General features: G+C 38.8%; 1 protein-coding gene across 4 annotated transcripts in view; it reads left to right on the top strand.

Annotated features, from left to right (window-relative positions):
- The window catches only part of dock10 (dedicator of cytokinesis 10), a 213,463-nt gene extending 192,021 nt beyond the window's left edge, over positions 1-21,442 (top strand). For 3 of the 4 annotated variants that reach the window (XM_073040973.1, XM_073040971.1, XM_073040970.1), the window contains 7 exons: positions 4,831-4,977; positions 5,230-5,440; positions 6,954-7,144; positions 14,045-14,145; positions 17,548-17,686; positions 20,090-20,165; positions 20,831-21,442. In XM_073040973.1, coding sequence (XP_072897074.1) covers positions 4,831-4,977; positions 5,230-5,440; positions 6,954-7,144; positions 14,045-14,145; positions 17,548-17,686; positions 20,090-20,165; positions 20,831-20,901 — 936 coding nt within the window. In that variant the 3' untranslated portion in view covers positions 20,902-21,442. The remainder of the gene's footprint in view (positions 1-4,830; positions 4,978-5,229; positions 5,441-6,953; positions 7,145-14,044; positions 14,146-17,547; positions 17,687-20,089; positions 20,166-20,830) is intronic. The other variant, XM_073040972.1, reaches the window with a different exon arrangement.
- The last annotated feature ends 1,735 nt before the right edge of the window (positions 21,443-23,177 follow it).

Below are 23,177 nucleotides of genomic sequence, written 5' to 3'. Positions count from 1 at the left end.
GCTGTGGTTGGTGATCCTAGCATTTCACCCAGACATGTGTCTTGCTGTCACACAAGTGAGGAGCAATGTAGTGCTAATATTTTGTTACATTCATTAACCATCAAATAATATTCAAATTTTGCTCACTTGCAAGAATTATGGGTTGAATGATGCTTAAAGAGCAGAATTTTCCACAATAACTTTTACTTCCGAATAATTTTAGCTATGATTTTGTGTGTGTACACCTTGTTTTTTCCACAATAAGCTTGCAGTTTAATGTCTCTCCTCTCAGTGCAACTTGGGCTAAGTAGGAAACAATCTTAAAATGATTTGCAAATACATAACCACGTAATCATCATCTTCTAAGAACAAAATTTCCGGTGTGCCTTTTCAAAGTTTTAGCAGAGCTTCTCTCCAAGTGAAGCACCAAAAATATTTCATACAACATATAGGAAATTTCATTTCTGCATTTTGCCATCATGCTTTGCCCATAATTTCCCATTAATATTTCCTATATGCAATGATAAACATGACATGCTGCTTCCACCAGCTAAATTTACAGCTCAAACATCTTAATGAATTATTTAAAAAAAGAGAGAATCTGCAGGTGCTGGAAATCCAACCAACACACACAAAATGCTGGAGGAACTCAGCAGGCCAGGCAGTATCTGTGGAAAAGAGTATAGTCGATGTTTCAAGCCTAGACCGTTTGGCAGGACTGGAGAAAAAAAAGATGAGTAAATTTAAAAGTGGGGGATGGGAAAGAGAAACACAAGGTAATGGGTAAAATGGGAGGGGGAGAGATGAAGTAAAGAGCTGGGAAGTTGATTGGGGAGAATGATACACAGCTGGAAAAGGGGGAGTCTGATAGGAGAGGACAGAAGGCCGTGGAAGAAAGAAAAGGGGGGGGGAGCACCAGAGGGAGGTGATGGGCAGGCAAGGAGATAAGGTGAGAGAGGGAAAAGGGGATCAGGAATAATGAAGAGGGGGACTTTACCAGCAGTTCGAGAATTTGATTTTTTTTTTGCCATTAATTTGGAGGCTATCTAGATGGAATATAAGGTGTTGTTCCGCCAACCTGAGTATGGCCTGATTTTCTCAATGAGTGACATAACGTCCCAATTAATTGCCTATCTCACAAGATTCTAACCATTTCATTGCAAATAACAAAGCATGGTATGAATGTGAGGGCCAAATCCATGACATTTTATCCTCACATAATAAGGATTATGCACCTGTATCCTTTCCAAATGATCTCTCTTTTCTAATCCCACATCATTCAAACTGTGGATTGGTCGATTTCGCAGAAGGTAAACTACAAACTTCTAGCATTTCTACCTTTTAATCTTCAGTAAGTTTTCACTTTAAATGAGCAACAGGTGTTTGAGGAAGACAATTCATATAAAGCTATTTTATGGTCTTTTTAAAAACGTCTGTGCCTCTTGTTATCTTGGTGAATAGTGGAAATATTCTGATGTTACTTATTTCTCATACTTCTTCACTTACAAAGCCTATCTTCATGCATAATTTTAATTTTCAAAATATTATATTAGTCCTACAAATTATTTCAAAGATCATACATTTCAAATAAATTATTTTTTAAAATCTATAAAATCTAATATCTCATTCACCTTAACCATTAACCATCATTAACATCAACAGATGATATACCTTGGCATCAGTATAAACATGCCTCACCCTGATGGGATGTTCCATTCTTCTAAGTGAATGGAAATTGCTAGTGTACACCATCCATTGTTGTATGGTTGTTGGTGAATTGCCAGCTAACACCCCTGAGATGGCTGGAACTTCGAAGACGGTCCATTTTGTTTCAGCTTTGCTAATAGCAAGTAGATGAGCACTTGAACACCATCACATACAGGTCATGGACTGAGCGCTAGGAAATAGGATTAGTATTGATAGGTAATTGATTACCAGAATGGACACAGGGACCCAAGGGCCTGTTTCAATGAGCCCTTAGGCCTGTGTGATCTTAGGGCTCTTAGGGCCTGTGTGATTTTAGGATTCCTGTGTTCATTTTTTCCAAGTAGACTCTTTCATGTAATATCCAGAATAGACCACATGGTGTCAGTATTTATCATGAATGTGTGTCAAGACAATGTTCTATTTGAAATGCTATTCTAAGGTAACACTACCATGGCATATGCATATTTTTTAAGTGAATTGTATTTCACTGGTTTTACATGACTAATGTCTGACCTAAACTCAACTTAAAAGACAGGGCCAATTCTAAAACAAAAATGTATGAAAAATTAAAGTCCTAGTGAAATAACTTTTCATTGTCGCAATTAAAATTACTTCCCTAATTTACAGAAATTTCTGACCATTTTGTGCAAACTTTCTTTTGAGGAAAATATATTGATGATCTATAATTTACATACCATAATAATTCAAGAATTGCAGTCATTTCTACTCCATTTTGTAAATCCTGTCACGAATGTCTATAATTAGTCACAACAACCTGGGCTAGTGAGGAAAGACAGCAGCAGAGACTGCTCGTACTCCCCATGACTACGTGCCAGTAGCAGTGTTATCTCTGTGCAATGTCTATTAATTTTGTTGCCCAAACACTGTATACTGATATGTGATGATGAAGCAAACTGGGTTAGGGAAAGCCCAACCAGGGATGAACTGTCCTGTGATTATTTCAGTGAAGCAAGTGAAGTAACCTCTGAAATTCTCACTTGTCCTTTCTGTAAGGAGAGGGTAATGATTACTTTAATTTTAACCCAGGTGTCCTCTGCCACCTATTGTTTAAAAGCTGCCAAATTGGCTCCCAATTTTGAACTTTTAACTGAAGAATCCACACCTTTGGAGATTATGTTTTAAATTTTAAACTTCTCTTGCAACTAGTTTTATTTTCAAGCATTTTTCTTTTTTTTTGCATGATGTTATACAGATGGCATGGAATTCATTATATTTTCTCAAGGCACTGTACGTCATGTAATTAAGTTGCTTCCCTCCCTCCCTCCTCTGGTTTAGACCACAATTCATACTGGTCCCTCAAAGAGTACTTTTATCACACGTTTACAAACATGCAAAGATGTCCAGGCTATTAACTCTAATTGGAATGCATACTTTGGAAGTGGGACTCAAATCATAGCTTTCCTATAAGGTGTAAAATAAATTTAATGTGAGTTAAGTATAAACTTGGGTCTCCTTTTTGAAAGTCGATTTGTAACAAAACAATTTCTGAATAAGTGAATTTGGAGCAAATGTGTCGTGTGAACAGAATTGTTACCTCCGTTACATAAATGGGAAATGGACTGATTGCTAAATTCTGCAATAAATGAATTTTATAATTTGCCACTTTCCTGGTTTGTCATTAATGAGCTGTCAGGATAAATACACAAACAACCAAATAACTTCATCAACAATTAATAATATAGGATAATTACTTGAGACATTTTGTTGGCTTCGTCCTTTAAGTAAAAATCAAAATACTCTTGACATACCTTTCATATTTAATAAATGACATGGTCAATTAGTATTTGAATAATGGCTTCAATGTTGAGGAATGTCAAAGAGAGTTTCACAAAGTTGTAATGAAGGAAATGAGTCATAAAAGAAGTGATTATGAGCAGTGGCCAAAGTCTTCAAAATGAAGTCTCTTTCAAGGAAGATAGTGGAGCAGAAGTGTATATAGGAGACATTTAAGAAAGGATATCCAAAGAGTGAATTTTGCTGTGAAAGTCATAGTTGCCATGGGTGGGAACGGATGCCTGTTGATTTCAGGCTAGTCTTTGTATCAGGCATCGGAGTGTGAAATGGGATGCTGTAGTTTATTGCTTGGGTGCTGTGGGTGCAGACACCCTAATTATTTGCAGGTTTGTTGGTGATTGGAATTTGAGGTGATTGTGGAGAAATTATTTAGATGATGATTTTAATATGTCATAAAGATACGTTATGGCTGAAATCTAAATTAAATCATTCCATTTTGGTGCAGTCAGGGAAAATTACATCAAACTCTTCATCACAAGGAGTCATCCTGGGTAAGAAACTGACGGAAAGCTTCTATAACTTTTATTCAAGAGAGCTGGAGCCGATAGTAATAATGGTGTAGCTGTGGGTGGTGTCCTGCTGCCATTTCAGGCCTTCCTAGTTTAATGTCACAAACAGAGCTGCTGTAGCTTTTGGTGGATAATAAGTTTGCATTTTTTAAAGTTAGTTCCTGGTCTTTATCTGATGCCCACAGAGTTTTAAGAGTTTTCAAGTCACTTTTAGTTTTCTGTAGAAAAGGAGTTGGATCCACACATCATTTCTGTGACAGTTCTGAACTTTCACCTTCTATCTAATGTAGCAGCATAAGATTAATATCAATGAATGCATATAGTAGCTGGTAAAATAAAGCGAAATTCTGATCAATTAAGCCAAATTATGTCAAACTGGACAATTGCCTACAAAGGAGTTTTCTAAGGCTGGAAGCTCCTCTAAGGTTGTGGTTATTTGATGTATCAGATGTATTGTTAACTCACATGCGTTCAGCTGAGTTAGGCAATCACCTTTTTCACTGTCCAAGATCAATATAGTGTTAACAATTCTGAAGAGTGGGGATGAAACAAATACGTTACCAATTCTGATTTGAAAGGTGAATAAAATCTGCATTAATTTTCAACAGGAATCATTTAGATACAGAAGCCAGGAACAACAACCATGGATAAATTTCCTACAACTTCCTAACCCAGGAATGCTAAAATATTAGATACTTTTTTTGCAGTCCAACTGGAAAGAGGGACTAAACCACCAACATTCTGCTTTTTTATAGCAGCATTGCCACTAACCACATTATTGTAGAATTGTTTTAATTTTTGTATTTGTTTTATTGGTCAGACATTCTTTGAGGAAGATGACAGCAAGGAATATATTTATAAAGAGCCCAAACTGACTGGACTTTCAGAAATTTCTCAGAGATTGTTGAAGCTGTATTCTGATAAATATGGTGCCGAGAATGTGAAAATGATTCAAGATTCTAACAAGGTAAAGCTGGCAAACACAATCTGGCCAACTTTTGAATAAATTGGATCTTTTAAATAAATAAAATCTGTTTACTATTTTTTAAAATATAGGGTTATATATTAAATATGTAGTCACTAACAAATTCTACCTACCTTCAGCTTAAATTTACAACATGATATGCAAATATTTTGATGAAAATATCACTAATTCTGAAACTATTTCTTTCTACACAAGTAGAAAAAGCAAGCAGTAATTGTTTATCTTTTCACTCAGGTCAATCCCAAAGATTTGGATCCAAAATTTGCCTATATCCAGGTTACTTTTGTTACGCCATATTTTGATGAAAAAGAACTGGCTGAAAGAAGAACAGATTTTGAGAAACATCACAACATCAAACGTTTTGTATTTGAGACACCTTTTACCCTGTCTGGAAAAAAACATGGGGGAGTAGAAGAACAGTGCAAGAGAAGGACAATCTTAACAAGTGAGTATGAGTTTCAAAGTAGTAAAACAAACTCAAGTTTATTGGATTTGGTAATCAAAATATTTCTCAAAATAAACAAACAATCTAAAATAAAAATGCTTAGAAAATCATTAGCATTTGGTTGCTCCCAACCACCTATACAGAAATATTTGCATCTGCTTCTAAAATATAGATCTACTGATGTCAAATTAATAATTATTTTATATCTAACTTCCCCTGATATGAAAACCAAGTCCAACAACAATATCTTCTTTCCCCACACTGGGTCTGCTGAGAATTTGCAGCAACTTCTGTTTTTTTTAATCCATGTACAATTTTCAATTTGATGACCAAATTAAATCAATAAATTATTCATTAATTATAGGATCTGTTTGTAGACCTCAACCTGTTTTGATCTGTTCACTAGTTATATTTCTGCAAGTGCATCCCATTTTCCAGCTCTGGCCCTGCTCAGCTGCTTTTATGACATCTCTGATTCTGCCAAAGGTGCAATAGAAAATTACACAAATATATAGAAATTTCTGACAATGAAAAGCTGCTTCAGTGTCAGAAACTAATTACTGTAGATCCAAATAGAAAATATTTGATTAGTTGAACTGACTGGAATATATTTAGTTTGCACAGATCTCTTATACCATATGAAATTGTTGGTATATTGAGTAAACACAATATTTTAACATTAATGAATGAAAAGCTATAAAACAAGGGTAAATAGATTACAATGCATTCAGTTTGCAAGAGTAAAATTTGTAGTAAGTGGTCTAGTTTTGCATCATGCTTTTACTCAGCCTCATGTTGAAGAGTACCTCTAAATTGTCCAGGGAACTTCACTAAATGGTTGTCTGCACTTGTCAGTAGAATCATTAAGTAATACAGCATAGAAATGGGCCCTCTGGCTCTACTTGTCCATGCCAATCAAGCTGCCTAAGTTATTGACCCCTTTCCATGTACCAGTCCAAATGTCTTTTAGACGTTCCTGCCTCAACCATTTCCATTCATTCCGTTTACGTGCCACCCTCTGTGTGGAAAGCTTGCCCCTGAGGTTCCCCTTACATCTTATGATTGGGTTATAATTAGCAATGATGTTTAATGTTCATTTGTAACCCTGATGCCTTGCTGAACGTACTTCACCTGCTTTTATTCTTCTCCATGATCGGGGTGTATGATGTCTAAACTAGGTTCTCTGCCAGGAAAAGTCACTAGATAATGGAAATGGAGCTGGGATTACACTTTCTCTTTCTAACATGAAACACTAGAATGAACTGAATTGCCCACTGTTGTCGCAATTATATTGGTTTATTTCCACGGGTCAGGAATTGAATAGAAAATGCTGGAAACTCTCAGGAAGTCAGGCAGCACCAATAGGCTTCTGGTTTCCATTGAAACTAAAAAGTTCTTTCTTACCTTACAGTAATGCTCGTATAATGATAAGACTTCTCGTTTCCATATTTTGTGCAAATGAACGTAAATGAAGCTTCTTAATCTCAGAAGTGTTTTTGGTTTGTTACTGCAGCTAGCCAGACATTTCCATATGTTAAGAAGAGGATTCAAGTTATTAACCAACACAGTACAGAACTGAACCCCATTGAGGTGGCAATTGATGAAATGTCGAGGAAGGTTTCAGAACTCAATCACTTGTGCTCGATGAGTGAAGTGGACATGATTCGCCTTCAACTCAAATTACAAGGAAGTGTCAGCGCCAAGGTAATGTTATCACAGTCGAAGGAAGTATCCTTTCTTTTTTCCAGCTGTGAGAGTACTGCATTTGCAATGAGTTCACCAAACGTGTAGGTTGAGAAGTTGTATTGATTTTAATGCAAGAGAAAGGACTACAAGTTATATATTACCAAGAAGGCATCAAAATGCAGCTGAGAATGAACCTGTGTCAGTTTTGTCTGAGGTGGCTGGGGAATGATTTTAAAAATTCATGAGGTTTGCAAGCAGTGATTGACATGAGGAGACCAGTTTGTAGTTCATCTGTGTAACTGTGAGAACTAATTGCCATAATTTGGGGAGTCACATGTGAATTTCAAACCTACTTGCGGAGCTTGTTTGTTGTGTTTGGTTCAATGGTTCAAAGAATGTATCCAGATGCTCTTAAAGTGACAAATTTCATCTGGAAGAGCTGTTCAAATTAGTGAAGTGGCTTGGGATGATCCGATGCAGGGAACGTTGTGTTGGGCAACATCCTTGGGCATCCTGCTTCCCTGCTGCTAGATCAAATGAGGTAGTGAGTGCCCAGGAAGAGAGTCAAAACATCAGAACACTCACCATAAAAAAGAAAGCCTTACCAGGAAAATACTTAGAACATTACACCAGTTGTTGTCTTCTGCAAAAGTATGAGTGATGCCTACACTTCAAAGAGCATTTGAAGCGAACTTTTCCGTCCTCTTTGGCATGCCTTCTTAGATAAGATTCTGTCAGTTTCCACATCTCATATCCAAAGTCTAATGTTTAAACAGGGATGCCAAGATCTGCTTCCTGCTAGCAATCTTTTATGCTTAGGCCACATGGAACTGTGCACTTTGTCCTCTCAGTCTAGGATTTTCTTTTTACTTCAAGTCAGTTGTATAAAACATATTTTACACAATTAAATTTTGGGTAGATAATTTTACCTTATGATGAAAAATACTTTCCCAATCTGTAGTTACAGCCTCCTGACTAGAAGAGAACTGCATAACATGTGAGAATAGAAAATATATTTGGGATTATAGATGATGCCCAACAGGTCCTTGAGGAACTATGGGTTTTACTTGCAAGGAGATATTTATAGCTAATCAAGTGACAGCCCTCACTAAACTATAGCAGTTCTTACGGCAATGCTCTTCCCATCATGAAATTTAAAAAGGAATCCCATAATGCAGTTCAGTGAAAATCCAGTTGCTATGATGAATGACCTGGAGTGGAGCTTTAATTAATGATCCTCTGAAGACATTGCCTCTCTTTATTTCTCAGTGTATGAACAATGTATTGCAAGGAAACACAGAAAACATACAGCACAGTACAGGCCCTTCAGCCAACAAAGTTGTGCCGAACATGTCCCTACCTTAGAACTACCAAGGCTTACCCATAGTCCTCTATTCCTCTAAGCTCCATGTAGCCATCCAGGATTCTCTTAAAAGACTCTATCATTTCCGCCGCCACCGGCAGCCGGCAGCCCATTCCACACACTCACCACTCTCTGCGTAAAAAAACTTACCCCTGACATCTCCTCTGTACTTACTTCCAAGGGCCTTAAAACTGTGCCCTCTCATGCTAGCCAGTTCAGCCCTGGGAAAAAGCCTCTGATTATCCACATGATCAAAGCCTCTCATTATCTTGTACACCTCGATCAGGTCACCTCTCATCCTCCATCACTCCAAGAAGAAAAGGCCGAGTTCACTCACCCTTTTCTCATAAGGCATGCTCCCCAATCCAGGCAACATCCTTGTAAATCTCCACTGCATCCTTTCTATGGTTTCCACATCCTTCCTGTAGTGAGGTGACCAGAATTGAGCACAGTACTCCAAGTGGATTCTGACCAGGGTCCTATATAGCTGCAACATTACCTCTCGGCTCTTAAACTCAATCCCACGATTGATGAAGACCAATGCACCATATGCTTCCTTAACCACGGAGTCAACCTGCACAGCAGCTTTGAGTGTCCTATGGACACAGACCCCAAGATCCCTCTGATCCTCCACACTGCCAAGAGTCTTACCATTAACACTATATTCTGCCATCATATTTGACCTATCAGAATGAACCACTTTACACTTAGCTGGGTTGAACTCCATCTGCCACTTCTCAGCCCAGTTTTGTATCCTATCAGTGTACCATTGTAACCTCTGACAGCCCTCCACATTATCCACAACACCCCAAACCTTTGTGTCATCAGCAAATTTACTAACCCATCCCTCCACTTCCTCATCTAGGTCATTTATAAAAATCGCAAAGAGAAAGGTTCCAGAACAGATCCCTGAGGCACACCACAGGTCACCGAACTCCATGCAGAATATAACCCATCTACAACCACTCTTTGCCTTTTGTGGGCAAGCCAGTTCTGGATCCACAAAGCAATGTCCCCTTGGATCCCATGCCTCCTTACTTTCTCAATAGTCCTTGCATGGGGTACCTTATCAAATGCCTTGCTAAAATCCATATACACTACGTCTACGGCTCTACCTTCATCCATGTGTTTAGTCACATCCTCAAAAAATTCATTCAGGCTCGTAAGGCACAACCTGCCTTTGACAAAGCCATGCTGACTATTCCTAATCATATTATGCCTCTCCAAATGTTCATAAATCCTGCCTCTCAGGATCTTCTCTATCAACTTACCAACCACTGAAGTAAGACTGACTGGCCAATAATTTCCTGGGCTGTTCCTATGCCCTTTCTTGAATGAGGGAACAACATCTGCAGTCTTCCAATCCTCCGGAACCTCTCCTGTCCTCATTGTTGATGCAAAGATCATTGCCAGAGGCTCAGCAATCTCCTCCCTCACCTCTCACAGTAGCCTGGGGTACATCCCATCTGTTCCCGGTGATTTATCCAATTTGAAGTTTTCCAAAACCTCCAGCACACCCCCTTACTTAATATCTACATTCTCAAGCTTTCAGTCCACTGCAAGTCATCACTACAATCTCCAAGATCCTTTTCCGTAGTGAATACTGAAGCAAAGTATTCATTAAGTACCTCTGCTGTTTCCTCCAATTCCATACACACTTCTCCATTGTCACACTTGATTGGTCCTATTCTCTCACATCTTATCCTCTTGCTCTTTGCATACTTGTAGAATGCCTTGGTGTTTTCTTTAATCCTGTCCACCAAGGCCTTCTCATGGCCCCTTCTGGCTCTCCTAATTTCATAAGCTCCTTCCTGCTAGCCTTATAATCTTCTAGATTCATATCATTACCTAGTTTTTTGAACCTTTCGTAAGCTCTTCTTTTCTTCTTGACTAGATTTACAGCATTTGTGCACCACAGATCTTGTACCCTACCATCCTTTCCATGTCTCATCGGAACATACCTACTGAGAACTCCACACAAATATCCCCTGAACATTTGCCACATTTCTTCCGTACGTTTCCCTGAGAACATCTGCTTCCAACTTATGCTTCCAAGTTCCTACCTGATAGCCTCATATTTCCCCTTCCTCCAATTAAACATTTCCCTAACGTGTCTGTTCCTATCCCTCTCCAATGCTCTGGTAAAGGAGATAGAATTTTGATCACTATCTCCAAAATGCTCTCCCACTGAGACACCTGACACCTGACCAGGTTCATTTCCCAATACCAGATCAAGTACAGCCTCTCGTTCTTGTAGGCTTATCTACACATTTTGTCAAGAAACCTTCCTGAACACACCTAACTAACTCCACCCCATCTAAAACCCTCACTCTAGGGAGATGGCAATCAATATTTGGGAAATTAAAATCTCCCACCACAACAACCATGTTATTATTACTCCTTTCCAGAATCTGTCTCCCTATCTGCTCCTCAATGTCCCTGTTACTATTGGGTGGTCTATAAAAAACATCCAGTGGAGTTATTGATCCCTTCCTATCCCTAATTTCACACACAGAGACTCCGTAGACAACCCCTCCATGACTTCCTCCTTTTCTGCAGCCGTGACACTATCTCTGAACAACAGTGCCACACCCCCACCTTGATTTCTTCCCTCTCTATCCTTTCTGTAACATCCAAAACCCAGCACTTGAAGTAGCCATTTCTGCCCTTGAGCCATCCAAGCCTCTGTAATGGCCACAACATCATAGCTCCAAGTGCTGATCCACGCTCTAAGCTCATCCGCTTTATTCATGATACTCCTCGCATTAAAATAGACACATCTCAAACCATCAGACTGAGTGCATCCCTTCTCTATCACCTGCCTGTCCTTCCTTTCGCACTGTCTACAAACTTTCTCTATTTGTGAGCCAACCTCCCTTTCCTCTGTCACTTCAGTTCATTTCCCACCACCCAGCAATTCTACCTTAAACTCTCCCCAATAGCCTTAGCAAACCTTCCCGCCAGGATACTGTTCCCTCTGGGATTCAAGTGCAACCCATCCTTTTTGCACAGGTCACACCTGCTCCAGAAGAGGTCACAATGATCCAGAAATCTGAATTCCTGCCTCCTGCTCCAATCCCTCAGCCATTATTTATCCTCTGCCTCATTCTATTCCTATACTGTCACGTGGCACAGGCAGTAATCCCAAGATTACTACCTTTGAGGTCCTGCTTCTCAACTTCTTTCCTAACTCCCTGGAGTCTTTTTTCAGGACCTCCTCCCTTTTCCTACCTTTGTCATTGGTACCAATATGTACCAAGACCTCTGGCTCTTCTCCTTCCCACTTCAAGGTATTGCAGATGCGATCAGAAACATCCCAGACCTTGGCACCTGGGAGGCAAACTACCATCTGAGTTTCTCTCCTGCGTCCACAGAATCGCCTATCTGACCCCCTAACTATAGAGTCCCCTATCATTGCTGCCATCCTCTTCCTTTCCCTACCCATCTGAGCCACAGAGCCAGACTCTGTGCCAGAGGCACGGCCACTGTCGCTTCCCCCAGGTAGGCCACCCTCCCCCCCAACAGTACTCAAACAGGAGTACTTATTGTTCAGGGGGACAGCCACAGGGGTACTCTCTAGTACCTGCTTCTTGCCCTTCGCTTTCCTGACTGTTACCCACTTCTCTGTCTCCTGTGGTCCCGGTGTGACTACCTGCCTATAGCTCCTCTCTATCACCTCCTCACTCTCCCTGACCAGACGAAGGTCATCGAACTGCAGCTCCAGATCCCTAACGCGGTCCAGTCCCTAAGGAGCTGCAGCTCGACACACCTGATGCAGATGTAGTCGTCCAGGAGGCTGGGAGTCTCCAGGACCTCTGATACCGAGCACAGGAAAACCGGCCTCGCGCACATACTTTGTCTGTATTTTAAAGAGATAACCTACCTGGCCACAACCCTTTATCACCGAAGCCCCATTGAGCCAAAGCCTTCCTACTCTGTCTCCCTCTACTCCGTCGCCTGCTCCTCCGATGCCCGCTCTGTAAATCTGTCTTCATTTTAAACTCCTCCCGCTGTTCTTACTGGCCGACCTCCACACGCTTGCGCAGTCGTGCTCCGTCCAAACCGCTGAAGAAATAACTGTCACCCTTTCAACTCTGCTTGCTTTTGAACTCTTCCCGCTGTTCTTACTGGCCGACCTCCACGTGCTGGCACAATCGTGCCCCGTTCAAACCGCTGAAGAAATAATATCATGTCTAATCTAAACAATGTATAGCCAACCTTCAACAACAATTGGTCTAAAAATTGACCAAAAGTTCTATCCCAATATGCTTTGAGGAACCACAGGGCAATGTAACATTTTACCACATAGTTTTCTATAAAATCTTCTGTTACATTAAAGTTGCAGTGCTTGTAGTTTATTTGTGTGGCTTGCTCAGTTTTAATAAAAGTTAGAAGTGTTCTTGACCACACTGCTGTGAGCTTTGATTAGTTTGAGCCTTGCAGACAGGCTCATGCTAAATTTACAAAGATAATTACCAACAATGTACAGCAGTCTCTCAGTACAATATTAAAGTAGCTGTGTAGATTATCTGTGCATGCCTCTAGAGTAGATCTAAAACTCCTGGATTTTCAAATAGGTGGAAGTGAGTACCATTGATCAGTAATAATTTATTTATTAATAAACCATCCCCTGATATAATTTTACATTCCATTCAATCCTTCCATCACTTGGCTGTACATGTACATTCTTGCCACTTTACAACATAAACAAAAACCTCCACAGGCAAAATTGGGCATAAAATGATTACATTAAGTATCATTACGTACAATACATGGTGCAGTACTTCTATGGCAGAATGCCAGATAGAGATTGGTTAACAAAATAAACACCCCGAGTAAATCCAAATTTACTATAGGGAAATTATCTTCTCCACAAATTGTTTAAGAGGGGGCATTATAGATTAATTCTTTACATAAAGTAAGTGCAATAGCCACAATTGAATCAATGATTACGTTGAAAGTTACATTGTAGCTTAGGAAAAAGAAAGCATTTTTATCTTCAAGTTACTTTCTTTGAATGTGAGTGCAAAGTTTAAGAGGACAAGAATCATAGCTCTCAACTTCAAGTGGAGCTGTTAGGTTAAATCTCAAAAAAAAACTGCTGGCTCTATGGAGCATTAAAAAAAATTATTGTGTTAAACATTGGATGTTAGATATTTACAGTATAACTTAAATGCAGAAATGGGCGATCAAATACCGGTACTCATTGTATTTACAAAGTCCCTCAGTTTTTTAGATAATGTGAACAAGACTTGTAGACAGAAACTAGTTCAGTTGGATTAAAGGACATCATGGTACAGACATGTATTAGAATTACGTTACCTTAAAGATTTTAATTGCTTACCCTTGGTTAGTCAAGTAATTGGGATTTCATGAAAACAGGTGAGTTATTTCGGGAAGGACTGAACTTGAAGTTTTGTTTGTGTTAATCTCTTCTATACAGTGATTCTAAATTCATACAATGTGCTTATAGTACCACACCCATTTCTTTTGACTTTCTGCGTATTTTACTAATTTGCTGTAGTTCTTATCAAGTCATATCCTTGTTTGTTCAGGTAAATGCAGGACCTATGGCTTATGCTTGGGCTTTTCTTGAGGAAACAAATGCAAAAAAATATCCAGACAACCAAGTAAAGCTCCTGAAAGAAATTTTCAGGTAAGCTTTGTGGCAAGTTCAATATTGGACTACTGAAGATTAATTTTCTTGATTATTCTCACACACTCTCCTGATTAGAAATGAAGCAAACAGATCCCCCCATTGACGGAGCATTCCAGAACCTCGCAGTAAGAAGGCAACACCTGTGGAAAGGAAAGCTCCCATTATTCCATTGGACTCACCCAATCAGAGATATTTCCTTTGCTATATTCATATCTCCCCCACCACCTTTACTGCCAAAAACAAACTTGTTTTTCTTTCATCCTAGTCTTGATGAAAGTCCCCAAACTGAAATATTAACTGTTATTAACCGTTTCTCTTTGCACAGATACTGCCTGACTAGCTGTGTGATTCCAGATCTTTGCTGTTTTTTTTAAATTTCAGATTTGCAGGTTTTGTTGTTTAGACATATACCGGTATATTATTTTTTCCTCTGGTGCTGTTGACTTGAAAAGAAAGATGTCTTTATATAGTATAAGGATCTAAGCCTGCTTGGGAAATTCCATCTTTGTCTATGCAATAACTAACTAAATATTTTAACATGTTAGAAAGTAGGAATAATTAGTCTGGAAGAGGAAGGAAAACAAGAAGGCTTGGCATCATATTGATAACCAGACAAAAACTGCAGATGAAGGAAATCTGGAAAATAAAGACCAGAAGTGTTGGGAAATACTCAGCAAATCAGAGAGCATCTGTAGATAGAGAAAACAAATTAATCTTTCAGATCACTAACATTGCTCCAAAGATACTATCTAACTGCTAAGTATTTCCAGTAATCTATTTTTATATCAGATTTCTAGCACATCCCAAATTTATAATGTACTGGAAATTAGCATAAGAATTGATTACTTTAGCAACTATGAAGCAATATAGAATATGCAGATCTGGGGATGTTACTTCAAAAATGAACTATGATTTTAGAGAACTGGAAAGGTATAATAATAAGAGTTGTTGTGATGGGAGATTTTAATTTCCCAAATATCGATTGGCATCTCCATAGAGCGAGGGGTTTAGATAGGGTGGAGTTTGTTAAGTGTGTTCAGGAAGGTTTCTTGACACGGTATGTAGATAAGCCTACAAGAGGAGAGGCTGTACTTGGTTTGGTATTGGGAAGTGAACCTGGTCAGCTGTCAGGTCTCTCAGTGGGAGAGCATTTTGGAGATCACAATCACAATTCTGTCTCCTTTACCATAGCATTGGAGAGGGATAGGAGCAGACAAGTTAGGAAAGCATTTAATTGGATAAGTCACTGGGACCGGATGAAATGTACCCCAGGCCGCTGTGAAAGGCGAGGGAGGAGGTTACTGAACCTCTGGCGATGATCTTTGCATCATCAATGGGAACAGGAGAGGTTCCGGAGGATTGGAGGGTTGCAGATGTTGTTCCTTTATTCAAGAAAGGGAGTAGAGATAGCCCAGGAAATTATAGACCAGTGAGTCTTACCTCAGTGATTGGTAAGTTGATGGAGAAGATCCTGAGAGGCAGGATTTATAAACATTTGGAGAGGTATAATATGATTAGGAGTAGTCAGCATGGCTTTGTCAAGGGCAGGTCATGCCTTACGAGCTCATGCCTTACCCCATGAAAGGTTTATTGAGCAAGTAAGGAGGCATGGGATCCAAGGGGACATTGCTTTGTGGATCCAGAACTGGCTTGCCCACAGAAGGCAAAGAGTGGTTGTAGACGGGTTATATTCTGCATGGAGGTCGGTCACCAGTGGAGTGCCTCAGGGATCTGTTTTGGGACCCTTACTCTTCGTGATTTTTATAAATGACCTAGATGAGGAAGTGGAGGGATGGGTTAGTAAGTTTGCTGATGATACAAATGTTGGAGGAGGTGTGGATAGTGTGGAGGGCGGTCAGAGGTTACAGTGGGACATTAATATGATGCAAAACTGGGCTGAGAAGTGGCAGATGGAGTTCAACCCAGATAAGTGTGAAGTGGTTCATTTTGGTAAGTCAAATATGATGGCACAATATAGTATTAATGGTAAGACTCTTGGCAGTGTGGAGGATCAGAGGGATCTTGGGGTCTGAGTCCACAGGATGCTCAAAGCTGCTGCGTAGGTTGACTCTGTGGTTAAGAAGGCATACAGTGTATTGGCCTTCATCAATCGTGGAATTGAATTTAGGAGCAGAGAGGTAATGTTGCAGCTGTACAGCACCCTGGTCAGACCCCACTTGGAGTATTGTGCTCAGTTCTGATCGCCTCACTACAAGAAGGATGTGGAAGCCATAGAAAGGATGCAGAGGAGATTTACAAGGACGTTGCCTGGATTGGGGAGCATTCCTTATGAGAAAAGGTTGAGTGAACTCGGCCTTTCCTCCTTGGAGCAACGGAGGATGAGAGGTAACCTGATAGAGGTGTACAAGATGATGAGAGGCATTGATCATGTGGATCGTCAGAGGCTTTTCCCCAGGGCTGAAATAGTTGCCACAAGAGGACACAAGTTTAAGGTGCTGGGGAGTAGGTACAGAGGAGATGTCAGGGGTAAGTTTTTTACTCAGAGAGTGGTGAGTGCGTGGAACAGGCTGCTGGCAACCATGGTGGAGGCAGATGCAATAGGGTTTTTTAAGAGGCTTTTAGATAGGTACACGGAGCTTAGTAAAATAGAGGGCTATAGGTAAACCTAGTAATTTCTGAGGTAGGGTAATGTTCGGCATAACTTTGTAGGCTGAAGGGCCTGTATTGTGCTGTACCAAGTCAGTTCTGGGGCTCTAGTCATCGTATCAGTGTGTCTCGTGTGGATCTCCAGACAGCAGAGCTGAAAAGTGAATCATAAAAAAATTTGAGAGCACTTCATTTTCTCTTGGCCACACAAAATCCTACTCTTTGTGTCATTTCAGCATTTGTTATAACTCAAGCCTTCTGATTCAAAGAGATTATTTCATGTTTTAACCATCTATCCTGAAAGCTTAAAAATTGAGTGTAGTATATTGAAGAGCCAATGGCTATAGTGGGCTCATGTTGACATGCACTGTGCTAGACCTATATCCCTCATATCAGGTTTACACACAAAACTTTTATACATCTACAGCATTGGACCTGCGACAATATAGTTGTCAGCAACGGAAATGACACCTATAATGAACAATGTTTGCTGCGTCTCTTAGATCAGCCTCTGATCAAACTTCTTTTATTGTTCGTATTGTACAATCTACATTGATATAACTTCTTTGATAAGCAACCAATTTCCTTCTCTCTATAAAGTTATCGAAATTTTTTTGTTCATAAAATTTTATAAGAGCTAATTAACTTGCTGATGGAGCTATAATCCCAATCCCTCGCAACAATTGATTATTTGTTTGCAAAGCAATTAGATCACTGAAGATGTACCAGAAGTCATTGAGAAGAAAATTAGTAATTAGCTCAGTAATTTTGTCTTTGATCTTGTCCACACAGACAATTTGCAGCTGCATGTGGGCATGCTCTGGAGGTTAACGAACGGCTAATTAAAGAAGACCAATTAGAGTACCAGGAAGAGATGAAATCTCACTATAGAGATCTGCTCAGTGAGTTGTCTACAGTCATGAATGAGCAGGTTAGTATTACTGCTGTAACTCATGCCATCCTGTAAGCTACACTGTTTATCCTGTTCCATATATGCATGGACTTCATACCAGGAATGGTGGCTACAGAGGGAAGTTTGGGATTTTGGAAATATTGCTTAAAGTTAATAGTTTTGTTATTATTAACAGCCAGTTCCGAAGGTGGGAAATTGGGAAGTAAAAATAAAGTGAAGGTTGCCCCAGGTTGATGGTAAGAGTCAAAAAACAGATACAAAAGTAGCAAGTAGTTTTTCTACAGGACCTTAGAACACCAAAGGCAAAGTTGGAAGTCTTAATTCCTTGGTTTCTGGGAAAAGGGAAGGTAACTGACTTTCATCAGTTAGTGTGTTTAAAATCATCACTGCATATTTTGACCCGAAAACCAAATTCTGTACCAACTTTCTTTCGGTTAGAACTCTTAGTCTAGACTAGAGCAATGTCTTTCTAAATAATTGTCCCTAGTAGGATAGAGATCTATAGTATGTGATCACTTCTTGTAAGTTTTCCTATTTGGCATGTTTAGCAATCAGTTTAAAAGCAAACTGAATGGATACGAAAAATACCACCATCTCCTTTAGATTTTATGCCCATCAACCTTAAGTGAATAATCAGAATGCAGCATAAAATATACAAAGGTCTATTAATTCAAGCATTTCTGTTTTCAATTATCACATTTCTAACTATTTATTCAACTAATGACAATTTTACCAAGGAGACAAGTATTATGTTCTGTAGTCATTAATCTCTTCCGTCAATTTCAACTTTAAATAGTTATGTAAATTCATGGTATCTAAATACTATGCATCTACTCTTCTGTTCAAACTTGCAATCAGCTTTTTATTTAATGCTTCGGTTAATTTAGCTATAGTATTCAAAATCAGAAGAAAACTACTAAACTATAATGAAAAGAGCTATTTAGTCATAACTCTGAAAAGGAAATACTTGAAAAATTTACAAAGAACACTCCTTTTGACATATTCTCCATAATGCAAATCAAAAACCTCCATATTATAGCATTAATGATAGAAAGGGAAATCAGTAAAGACCCCTTTCTCTCTCAGGTCTCCATGGCAACCCAAATTGGCTAGAATGTGCAGCAGAAACTCCAGTTCCCCGATTTGGTGTGGTCAAAATTAAAGTGATGGCTTGAAGCTTTGTCTGGTGGCCTGGAATGGATCAACAGGTTGATCAGCTTGCCACATACTGTACAGGATGCCTACATGTCCAGAAAAAAAAGGCGTCCATAGCTGTCAGGACCACTTCCTGCGGTCCTAGAGTCAACTCCTACAACCAGAGCCTGGGATTGTTTCACAGTCTCAAGCCTCACTTGCCAAGTAGAGTGACCACCCACTCATGAAATACATTATCCCACAAGAGGAAGACATCCTCCACAACAATTAAATCTTTAGCCCTGAATGGGACAATTTGAAATTTACTAACTTATGGATGTCTATGTAGTAATTATATTTTATAGTTCACTGTGTATATAGTTGAGATACATTCTATATTGAGTTGGAGTTTATAGCTAAGCAGGGAGGAAAGTTTTGCATTTAATTGTTCAGTAATATTGTAAATATATTGTTTGATTAAGCATTCTTTATTTACATAATTCATTATGAATTCTGTGTAAAAGTATGTGAATGGCAAATGTCATGATGCCACCACATCATATATATGAACTTAATTAAAGTGACAATGAGTTAGACACATTTTCCCAAGCTCCCATGTTTTTCTATTGATTAATGTCTGGAGTACAAAACCTAACACTCTGCACTGATGATAAATTTAGGGATATTTCTAACTTTAAAATTAAAAGAAAAGTTCTGTATTAAATGATCATGCATTATTTACCTTCTCTTTTGCAAAGTTAATGTTTTAGAAGAGTGTAAAAAAGTATGGCAAATAGGTGCAGACCATTTACTTCATCTGCACTTTTAGAAGTTCTCAGTGTAGTCTTGCACTTGTCCAGGCAAGGGATAGGAAGAAGAAAAATTGCCAACTCTACTAGGCACAATGTATTCAATTCCTTTGTGATTGGCAGATTTGAATTCTAGGAAAGGCAATAATTACTTCAGTTTGCAGTCTGAACAGAAGAAGTAAAATGGCTGTTCATTACTTGCAGGAATCACACCTCAGAAAATGATAGGGGGGGAAACTGGTTTTGTTAGTGAAATCTAGAACTGCAGCCATAAAATGTTTTAAGAGGAGGGAGAGATATTTAGTTGGACACTTGCGATTCATACTTTTATTGGATAACTGGTAGTACTTCGCAAGGAGCAAGTCTGCATTTTTAAAAATATGAACGTTTGTAATTTAAACATCAAACTATTTGTAATATGATATTTGAACACCAATAGAACACATTTACTCAATTTATGTTTATTTCTCTCTGGCAGCTGAATTCTGATTTCACTTTCTCAAGCTTCTACTCTTCTCAGTCTATTATCTCCTTCACTACTGCTCCCAATACTGGTATGTCTCTTTCCTCTTTGTGGGTCATTTCTTACTGTCTGTGATTTCTGGATTTGTACTTGAACTTCTCTTTTCATTTCTTTATTTAATGATGACTCAAAAAGAAAAATCACATGACAGAATTGCATGGATCTTTTGACATTGTTCACTTTCAAACAGTTCAAGGTACAGTATTGAAAGTAGTGTCTCCTTGAGTTTAGTACTTAGCTAGTGTGCTGTTCACATTTAAAAGTTCAGCTGTCAGCAAAGCAGCTTGAGGGGTTTTGTGAGTAAAGGTTCATCATTGTTATCATCAAATACATAATTTTAATGGTGAAGTTACTGGCCACTGAACAAGTGCATGTTCAGTCAATTATGAGTTGATATTTGCATTGCCGGGGTATGAAGCAGCTTTTGTCTTGATAAGTATACGATTATATCTGTATGGGTATCTAGTTATATGTGCAACCATAATATTATGTGGAATGGATGGCTTGTCACAAAATGTCAAACTTGAAATAGAAATATCAATTTTACAGTTAAGATGTTGGTTCTAGGAAGTTTATACATATTATAATTTGAGTTCCACGGTAGGCAATATGCCATTTCTTGTCTCCAAACTTCTGCAAATATATGGTATTATCACTTGAGTTAAAAAGGTGCTTTCATTCTTATTTGTTAAGCAGGTTGTATACGGGGAGGATACGACAAAACAACAAGGAATGGAACGACAGCACATGCTCAGAGTAATCAGTAGAACTACCGTCTCCAACCATTTACAAGGAGTAACAGTGACATCAAATTCAGAGTAACACCAGTTTCTCTTTAGTAAACTCTTATGAAATTGATGTCAGATTTATAATATGGGAAAAGTTAGAAGTATCAAATTAAATGTATGATGTACAAAGATTGTTTTATTTTCCTGAAGTTACAATTGCAAACTAGTGTTACAAACTGAACTTGTAATTTGTCTTTGCATCATTCCTGCAATATATGCACTATTACATATTTTTTATTGTTCTGCGACTTTTATTACACCATTGGGTATGTATAATAGAGACAGTATAAATGTACAGTGCTTTCAGTAAACTATTTCATATCTAACATTTTGTTTGCTAGTACTGTTTTAAATGGAAATATTGGTATTTTATAACCTTTATTGGCTATTTTAATTGTAAATATTGACATTCATGTGTAAAATAGATCTTTTGCAGTGAAATTAAATGGACATACTGGTGAAATAAATTTAACAGTAAAGTAACAATGTTTTTAATAAAATATGTAAAATTTTGAGTAAATATATTGGAAGTTTTTTAGAAACATGTTTTACAAATGCTTATTGTTGGAAACAATAGGGATGCTGTCAAAAAATAGCACCATAAATCATAAGCCTTGATAGTGATGAGGCACTACCATCACCAGACTTCCAAGTGAATATATAAAAGAGTAACACATAATGAGCATGGATTTACAAGCTGAAAATTGTTAATTAATTTATCAACATACAGCAGGGAATAGGCCCTTCTGGCCCTTCGAGCTGCCCCCGATTTAATCCTAGACTAATCAAAGGACAATTTACAATGTCCAGTTAACCACCAATTAGTATGACTTTGGATTGTGAGAGGAAACTGGAGTACCCGGAGGAAACCCACGTGGTACAAACTCCTACAGGCAGCAGCGGGAATTGAATCCCGGTTGCTGATACTGTAAAATGTTGTGCTAACCACCATGCTACTCTGCTGACCTTCTAAATTTAAAGGTAGAATTCAGCTGGATTGGTAAATCTCTTGGTCCAAACCCCTAGGTTTTAAAAGCAATCTGAATTCCATTCCCACATTTGGGTTTCCTTAAATACTTTTGCGTGTTTACACAGCTTGGATCTGAAATTCAGTCACACAGCTCCTAATAAAATGCTGCATGCTGTCAAAAAGAGAACACAAATTCATATATATATTTCTGAGTTTCTTTGTGCCTGCTTTTTTTGTGGGCTTTCCATCTGATCTACCAATTTTATTCAACAAAAAAGCTAACTCCAAAGGATGTGAATAGAAGAGCATTGTGAAAAATCTGTCTCCCATGATATTTCAAGCTGACTAGAATTGAAAAGAGAAGTTGTTACTGGACCAACAGACAACTTTGTTTTGCTCACCCGTAAAAGGTTCATCTTCTCTGCAGCTCGTAACTTGATGGTGCTAAATTTTGCTTTGCACACAGATATGAAATGCTTTGACTGTGCGTCAAGATTACCATCTAGGTCATTTCTCTACTCTCAGAATCATTTCAGACTGATGCTGCTCTCAGATTACTGCTCATCACCACACCCAAACTCCTTTATCTAAGAGAGAAGACTTCTGCTTATTTTCAAGCCACAAGAACAGTCAGAGCTGAAAAGGACATACCCTGCGTTTAAGCTTCCTGAAATTGCTGGAGTTAGTGAGACTTGACTCATATCCTTTCAGACACCCCCCCCCCCCCCAGGCAAACTCTTGTCAAAGGTACTTACGTGTTACAAAACCAGTATGCTTCCTTAGGGTATTGTTCTTTATTTGCATGTGCAGTTCCCTTTAATCTCTGGGGCAGCTCCCCAAACAGCTTCATCAATTGCAGCATCTATTAGCAGCTGTAGCAGAATATCTCCATAGGAGCTGGCTGCGGAGACCATGCCGGCGAGACTAAATGCCAGCCCTAGGCCCAGAAATGAAATGCCACACCAATGCCTATGCTGTCATTTCCAGTGTGGGACTCCTCCAACAATGTTCTGCACACTTTGCAGTTAGGCATCCTGATATTCATGCAGCTTTTGTGGGTAACCCAGAAGGTTATTTTAAGGCCATTAGAGGATGTAAGATGATTTCCAGCCTCATGTATTTACACTTTTTAATTTTTTTAAAACCTATCCCAGATCATCTAACAGGTCTAACTTAGCTATGCTTTATATTTAAAATCCATTCTGACCTAGAGACCTATCTGGCAACAGAGCATGATAAGGTGTTCTTTTATCCTTGTGCTTGGCAGCATTTACATTTATTTAAA

Source organism: Hemitrygon akajei, chromosome 3 (genome assembly GCF_048418815.1).
Source record: "Hemitrygon akajei chromosome 3, sHemAka1.3, whole genome shotgun sequence".
In the NCBI taxonomy this organism is placed as follows: domain Eukaryota; kingdom Metazoa; phylum Chordata; class Chondrichthyes; order Myliobatiformes; family Dasyatidae; genus Hemitrygon; species Hemitrygon akajei.
Note: the sequence above shows the minus strand (reverse complement) of the source record. Positions and strands in the feature narration are given on the sequence as shown.